This window comes from Nannospalax galili, unplaced genomic scaffold (assembly GCF_000622305.1).
Source record: "Nannospalax galili isolate Female #2095 unplaced genomic scaffold, S.galili_v1.0 scaffold291, whole genome shotgun sequence".
In the NCBI taxonomy this organism is placed as follows: domain Eukaryota; kingdom Metazoa; phylum Chordata; class Mammalia; order Rodentia; family Spalacidae; genus Nannospalax; species Nannospalax galili.
The window spans coordinates 3,913,001-3,921,363 of NW_008330588.1; the positions used below are offsets into that span (position 1 = coordinate 3,913,001).

Genomic DNA, 8,363 nt, shown 5'->3' on the forward strand with positions numbered 1-8,363 from the left:
CCAGCTGTCAGTGAACAGCACCCCCACCAGCAGTCAGGGGCTGCCCCAGACCTGCTCTACTGTTCCCCAGGCAGTCCAGCTTCTACCTTACATCAGTGCTCAGGAATGTGCGTCCACTAAGACCCTCCACAGTCCTCCCTGGCAGCCAGAGGCCCACCCCACCCCCATCCTCAGAGAGGGACTGACCCAGTTGGAGGGAGGGATGTAGATGTGAGGTGTAGGGGAGGGGGAGGACAACTCACCCCAGGCCTGGACATGGGAGGGGTGACTGAGGTTGGGAGTAGCCTTCTGCCAGGCTGGAAGCCGGCAGAGCTGCAGCAGTTACTGAGCTGGAATTATTTCAGAAAGCATGGAGAATCCCAGTGGCTCTCCCCAGTCAAGGGGAAAGCTAGATTTTGTGAGATCCTGCCAACTGTGGAGTGTGTGTGTTCCAATTATGCTTTCCAGACCTGAGGGAATCACCAGGAGGACTGGGGACCTACTGGTCTATGTGAGAAGGACTCGAGCTAAAACTCCACCATAACACTCCTCCGACTGTTGGGTCATAGATATGTTTGGGTCAGTTCAGAGCCAGTGTCCCATATGCCTGAAAGGTCTGATGACTTCTTCCTTCTGTATGCATAGTCATTGTGGTAAAGGGTCCCTTTGGGGAAGGTTGGGAGAAAGGAAAACAGTACAAGGTTTTGGCAGAGTACCGAGGTCCTCCCTCAAGGGGTACACCCCCTTTTCATTCTGGGGATTCTGGGTCTGTAAACTGATCCAACTCTTGGAATTAAGAGACTGTGGCCCATGTTACAATTCAGGTTAGACTTCTCACTTGTCCTAGAGCTTGTCTGTTAGGACAATCAAAGGAAGTATTTAGTCAGCCTCTGGTCTTCTTTCTAGGAACACCATGATCAACGGAGCCAAGGCCAAAGTCTGCAGGAGTGGAAATATTAATGTTCTGAAGGTTGTGTTGGTTCTAATGCTCCTTAACAGAACCACATCTCCTCATCTTTGGTGGCTGATCACTATCACTTGGCCCCGCCACCCCTGGATTGTTCCCAGCGCATTTAGCTTTCCCATTCAGTGGTGCTGTCCATACTGTGAGCTGTGGCACGTAGAGAAGCATACAAAACTCCCCTCACAATCTGGGGAAAAAGTGTGCTTAAAGATCCTCCCAGCATGAGAGAGTAGGTCTAAAATGATAATCTACTTTAGCAAAGGGTCTAACCCCCCTGCCCCACAGCCTTTGCATTCCTTCCTTTACATTAGATCAAGATGGGCCAAGAACTTCTAACTCACTCATAATGTTGAGGGTCACGAAGCAACTGCTATCAGCCTTTTCTAATTGCCAAGTTTGGATCAATACATCAATGTCACAATTGAAAACCTGCTTTAAAAAAATGAAGACATGGGGCTGGAGAGATGGCTTAGTGGTTGAGAGCACTGACTGCTCTTGCAGAGGACCCGGGTTCGATCCCAGCACCCACATGGTGGCTACGAACTGTCCTTGACTACAGTTCCAGGGGACTCTGAAGCCCTCTTCTGACCTCCACGGCATTGCACGACATGGGTGCACTCACATACATGCAGGTAATACACTCAATACACATAAAAATAATAAATGAAATATTAAAAAAAGTGAAGGCATGCTCCCTCAAGCAACAAAGGGCCAGGAACACTAAAGGTCACAAATGACCAAAGTGTAGAGTTTAAGAGTCTGCAGAATGCTGGTCCTTGGACAGGACTCTTATATTAAACTTCACTCAACGAGGGCTCAGGGGCCACTGTGGAAGAGGGGGAGGAAAGATTATAAGAACCAGGGAGGAGATGCATGACCATATGGAAATAGAGTTCTACAAGCTTCTGGGACCCTGCTCATATGAATCTGCAGCAATGGTATCAGCATGCACAGGACCCATGCAAACTCAAGCAGACAAAGACCCAGCATAGAACTGGGGAAATGGACAGCAGGCCCCAACCTTAGCTGAGGAACTATTGGCAACTGATTACTGCTGGGTGAAGAAGAGCTGATCTTCCAAAAGCAAGGGACTCTAGATAGGCTGACTAGACCTCAGTAGATGAACTTGCACTGAGGAACATCTGGGGATACTAACTTGACATAATAGCTTTAACACAAATGACAGAGTGTATGAATTCCAGTGGGGGCTATGGGAGGGTGCCAGTGGGAAAGGGGATTAAGACTGATTGAGATGTTCTGTATGAAATACACAAAAATTCAATAAAAAAGAAGACATGGAGCTGGGGCGACAGCTCTGTCGACAAAGCATTTGCTGCACAGGCATGAGGAGTTCCATCCCCAATACCCAAGTGGTGGTGCACACTTGTAATCACACTTGTAATCCCAGTGCTGGGGGAGCAAGACAGGCAGATCCCTGAGGTTCACCGCCAGTCAGCCTGGCCTACTTGGCAAACTCCAGGCCAATGAAGTACCTGTCTCAAAGGAGGGTGGATGGTGCCCAAAAGGATGACACCTGTGGTTGACCTCTGGCTTCCGTATGCACACACACACAAGTGCACATGCACCCATATACACACATGAACCCCCTCATACAAAAGAAGTGCCATTCACCCTGGCAATACGGTGCTGCGGCATAAACTTCATAAGCCTCGGGGTATATACATGGTCCCCCGCCCAAGGGAGAAGCCAGGGCAGGGGAGAAATAAGCTGACTGTACATGATGTGAGATTATGGATGCAGAGAGGCCTTGAGGGTACATGTTAGCAATGGGGGAGTAAAGCCTCTGGGGCCAAGGGTAACTCAGGCTTGTGAGTGTCCATGAGTCCTGCAGGTTAGCAGAGGGGGTGGCCTTGGAGGACTAGTAGGGAGGTTCCAAGGTGAAAGGGCCTTTGGTGATGAACTAGCCAGGGGTATTTCCAAGGCTGCAGGCCCACTAGGGGCCTCAGATATAACAGATTGCTATAGACAGACTGAGGATTACTTTGACAACATCTTCCTAGAGCCTTAGGCCTGAATGGAGGCCACTTGTCACACCTCAAGGCTATGATGTTAGTAAGCAGCCAAGGACCGTTAGGAATTGTGAAAGGGGAAGGGAGAAGGGAAAATACCAGGAGCTACCAATTCAGGGACCAGGCAGGCTTGCAGTCACCTTTGATCAGGGCTCACAGACACCCCTACCCTGAGATCAGCCCCATTTCAGCCCTGCTGAGCTGGTCCTGTATCCAAGAAGCCCCAGCTACCAGGCGGAGGCTGGTGTGAGGCTGGATGGGGAAGCTGTCGCTGGAGCAGCTGTAGGAGTGGGTGGTGTGACCCAAGTCCTTGGTCCTCAGGATTCTGTTTCTTCCACGACAGACTGAGGAATGGCCAGTGACCCTGAGGCCTTGCAATGCTCCCAGTACTTGGTTCTTTGCCATCAGTTCCATCCAGCCCCTGCTAGCTCAGCCCCAGAGGCATACCAAGGCTCAGAAGCAACGTTTTCCCTCTGAGACGCATGTAGAGAGAGTTCTGCACCCTCCCACCTGTTTGCCGGGAAAGTTGGAAGAGGCTGTGGTTCCAATAATTCCTGTTGACATCACAAGCAGAGTGCTGCCTGCTACCAGAACCCTGCATATTTCTTGGCCTTTGAGAACTTTTCTTCCTTCCATTTGAAAAGGCAAAAACCATAGTTGCTAGGATTGAAGAGACGGGGTGGGTCAAACCCAGCACACAAGGTGATTACCGGCCAACACTTGCCTTAGATTGTTCCTTCAGGAGAGGAGAGGGACTCTGTACACAGGACACAGCTGGGGGCAGCTTTCAAATACCATCTGAATAAGCAGGCTGGGGATTCTAGGGGGAGTCACCAGGTAGAAAGGCTAATCAGGGAGGGCCTTCTTTTCCCTGGTTTCCATTGATAGAGAAAACACACATCACTGGAGAATGAGCCACCCAGCTGGTGGGAGTCCCCCAGAGTACTCAGAAGATGGGACTCCTGATGCCAACAAGGTCTGGAGCCTTTCTGAGGACCCGGTGAATGAGACACACCACCATGATTCTCCCCCAGAGTGCTGCCAGGACTCTGTGTGGCAGGCTGGAGGCTCAGGCCAAAGTATGGAAACCCAGGGAGGGATGTGGCTTGCTCTGCACCATGGGGAGCTGGAGGTAGGGCTAGATGCTGACCTCAATGCCAGGAAAGAATTAGTGCTCTGAGTGAATACTCTGGGGTGCTGACCCTGTGGCTGGACCTGAGTTTGAAGCCTGAGTCTCTCCTTAGCGGCTCTATTACCTCACTCTACTTTTCTCAACTCTAAAATAGATCACTACTTCTTGGTGGCATCAAGTGACAACAACCAGTGTCCTCCTGACACATAGTGAACACTCAGTGAGCAGAAGCTGATATCAGAACTAAGTAAAAGAGACAGGAAAACCCCACTATCAATCAAAGTCAACAAGTCCTTGGTATTCTTGGGAGCTCTATCCTCAGATTTAATGAACCACAGATTGAAAACTACTTAGAAACAAGAGGTGTCTGTTCTGATCATGTACAGACATTTTTCTTGTCCTTATTACCTAAATAATACAGTATGACAATGATTTCCACAGCACCAACACAGCATCCAGTATTATAAGTTACCTAGGTATGATTTAAGAATATACAGTACAATGAGTGTGGGGTCTATGCAAATTCCATAGCATTTTACATGAGGGACCATACTGTCCCCTGATTTTGGTATGTAGGAGGGGTTCTGTGAACCATACTCCAAGAATACCAAGGCACAACTGTACACCTACCAATAGCTCACCAGGGTACTGAAATCCTTTCCTTGGGCACCTGCCAGGTTGGACATCTCTAAACCCATCACTACTTTCTTCCAGGGCAATAGTAACCCTGGAGATGCTGACAGGACTGTGAGGTCCTATTGGGATATCCTAAAATGAGCTGACCAGTTTCTCAATGATCTCATGATGGCTGCAATTTCTAGATTTCTCAAACATTTCTCAATATTTTTTCATTTATTTATTTTTTGTGTGTATGTGTGCCATGGTGCCCACGTGAAAGTCAGAGGACAACTTGTGGAAGTTGGTTCTCTTTACCATGTGGGTTCTGGACTCAGGTGGTCAATCCTGGCAGCAAGTGCCTTTACTCATTGAGCCATCTCACTGGCCCTTCAAACATTTCTTAACTCAGTGCTATCCTTGCTTAGCCTGTGTACTACCCGTACACAGTCTATGTGGTTCCTGGTTCCCAGCTAGTTGTCTGGAACCAACGGTGGAAATTCCCAGGGCTGGGGCACTTTGTGCCTCACTGTGCTCTATGTTAATTCAGTCATCTAACTTGCTTCTCATTGGGGTGTGAGCTGCTCAAAAGCAAGGCTTAGCAGGCAGGAAAGCCCATCACTAGCTAGGACTGCCGATGACCCCACAAGGAGACCAGGAGTCCAGGAAGCTCCCCCACTGCTAGCCCTGCCCTCTTACTTGTAGGCTTTGGGGTTGTATGTCTTCTCTGCAGGGAAACCAAACATGCCGCAGACCACGTGGGCATTCTTGGCCGTCCAGTGCTTGTCACAGATCTGCTTCCAGGCCTTGCCCTCCTTTACCTCCACATAGCCCTCAGTCACTGGTTTGCGATGGCGGAAGGCAGAGAGGATGGGGCGAATCCGGATGTCTTCCACTTGGATATTCAAGCTCTGTGAAGGAGATGTGGAAAGACATCAGTTATAACACTAGTCTGGCCCTGGAGAGGTGCCAAGCATCGATTCCTTCCTCAGGTACCACGGTGGCTGAGCTCTACTGGCCTGCCTCTGTCTCAGGTTCTGCAGAGGAGGCTCCAGACACTCCCAATAAGTATGTGGCATAAACCTCAGTTACAAAGTGTTATGCACAGGGAGTAGTGTGGCTACAAGAACTGAGGGTGACCTGGAGTACTCAGAGAATACTAGAAGGGCCCCATGAGGTCCCCCATGTTCTACCAAAGAAGCTGAGGAGCCACAGGAAGCAGATTCTTCTTATGTGGACCTTAAATATCAAAGCATGAGAGAGAACATATTCTTTCAATATCTTGGATTTTGTATTTTACTCCACAGTGTGGGCATACAAACGCTTGAGCATGTATGAGTGCATGCACGTCTATGAGCAAGTATGTATACATGCAAGTCTATGAGCAAGTATGTGTGCATGCCTGTGTGTGGAGTTACCAAGAGATGGACCTCCGGAAACCACTGGTGCTGCCTTGCATGCTACTTCATACCCCGGCAGTGCCATTCTTCCATTTGGAGCCCCAGAGGTACAGCAGAGGACACAAGTCTTGCAGGGGAAAGAGGTGGGGCCACCCAGTGTTGTGCATGTTACATGCAAGGGACCCCACATCTTGGTATCAGGCAGGTAAACAGGGTTGGGGACAATTATTTGGCTGTAGCAGGGCAAGATTCTGAATGCTTCGGGACCACTGGAAAGCCCCCTTCATCTTCCTGAATCAGTCGGGTAGAGGTTTGGGTTGGGGTTGAGGAGCCACTCTCGGGACCCTTCTGGAGGAAGTGGAAAAAGGTTGGTGGGAAGAGTGGGAAGAGGCCTCTCCTTCCTGATGCATGGCATCTCCCCCTACCCCACCACGTTCCCTGACATTCAGTTGGAATGTACTTACATCACTCCTACACCAGGGGCCAGGGATTCAAAAGGAGGGAGGCCTTTAGCCACCATGCTGAGAAGAAAGGGGTAACTCTCCAGAGTTACACTGACTTGTTCATGCTTCTCCAAGTGTGCCACATCAGCTCCCAAATACCGACTCTATCACTCCTGGCGCTGACCCCTCTTTTTTCCCTGCCCTACTGAAGCTACTGCCAGCTCTTGCAATACTCTCTAACAGAATCCCTGCCCCCATCCATCTGCCACAGAGCCAGATGATGATCTTGCCACCAGGGAGCCCTGTCTGAAGCACTCATCTTGCCCCTCGATAGGCTCCTTTTTGTCTCTCACATACAGATGTGGCCTTTCTTGGCTGATTCCACCGAGGCCTCCTGCCCTGCTTGGTGTCCCCAGTTATCTTCCTACAGATACCATGAACTGCAATGTATATTAGCTGCTAACAGTGCTTAGCGTCACTGAACCCTATGCCAAGTGCTTTACACGCATCTTCTTACTTAACCCCCAAGCAGGATCATGTAGTTTACTGCTACCATTCCCATTTTACAGATGAGAAAACCAGTTGATTCTAATTTCCTTCTCAGACTACCCTGAGATACAGTGTGAGACACTCTCTGAGTGAGGTCAGGGAAGCAGAGGCAGGGCTGGTAAGAGCCAGACTAGAAGGGGAGCTCTGGTGACTCAAGTGCCCTGAGCCTGTCCAGCAGGAATGCAAATGAACCAAGAGACTCAACAGAGCCATTATTTGGATGCCCAGGGATTCATGACTCTTGCCACAGACTTCAGGCTCCAAAGCCAGGCCCCACTCCACAGGTCCTGCAAGGCACTGGAAAGTATGTACCCTAGAGTGATGGCATTTGGCTCCAGTTTCCTCTACGCGGAGCAGAAGGAAAGCCATCAGGGGCAGGATTATATTTTCCAGCCTGGATCTTTTACAACCCATCATCCCACAGAACCCGTGCCACCAAGACACGTGGGCAGTGATGAGCCAAGAAGTGGCCTGAGGTCTAATCCAAGCCCCCAGGCCAGCCCCCTCCTACAGCTACCCAGCATGGGAGACCTCTGGCATCCAAGGTGCATGAGTCACGCCCATTAGGAAAGTTACAGCTGTAGCACCCGTCCATGACACAAGGGCTGATCTCATTCCATTCACAGATTCTTTCCCAGGCTGTGGGCAGCATCACAGGCTCACAGACAGGCGATGTGACCCTCAGCACAGTATTACAGAGATGAAGATCTGCCTGGGAAGCTCATTAGATGCCCAGAGAAGGCCTTGCCCAGGGTCTGAGGTTACACACAACCTATGTGCATATGTGGTGTCTCTGTCTCTGTCTCTCTCTGTGTACGTGGTGTGATACGTATATATGGTGGTGCATGTGCGGTGCGCCTCCTCTCTGTATGTATCCATGAATTTGATTCAATCTGTGTGTCTCTGGGAGAAAACACCTGTGTTTGTGTATGAATGTACATAAGCATGTGCATATGTGGTGTCTCTGTCTCTCTCTGTGTATGTGGTGTGAGATACGTATATATGGTGGTGCATGTGCGGTGCGCCTCCTTTCTGTATGTATCCATGAATTTGATTCTGTGTGTCTCTGGGAGAAAACACCTGTGTTTGTGTATGAATGTACATAAGGTTGTGTGCACATGCCTGCATATCATGTGACTCTCTGTGTATTATATGCATGGTGATGTGTACATGATAGCCTGTGTGTTTCAGTGTCGTATGGGTCTCTGTATGTGCAGAATGTGTGTCTGAGGGATGGAGAGAGAGCGAAAG

At 49.6% G+C, this 8,363-nt stretch overlaps 1 protein-coding gene across 4 annotated transcripts in view; it reads right to left on the bottom strand.

The window, feature by feature from the left end:
- Loxl2 (lysyl oxidase like 2) overlaps window positions 1-8,363 on the bottom strand; it is a 96,351-nt gene that overhangs the window by 41,404 nt on the left and 46,584 nt on the right. For all 4 annotated transcript variants that reach the window (XM_017802675.2, XM_029554851.1, XM_029554849.1 and 1 more), the window contains exon 4: window positions 5,420-5,631. In XM_017802675.2, coding sequence (XP_017658164.1) covers window positions 5,420-5,631 — 212 coding nt within the window. The remainder of the gene's footprint in view (window positions 1-5,419; window positions 5,632-8,363) is intronic.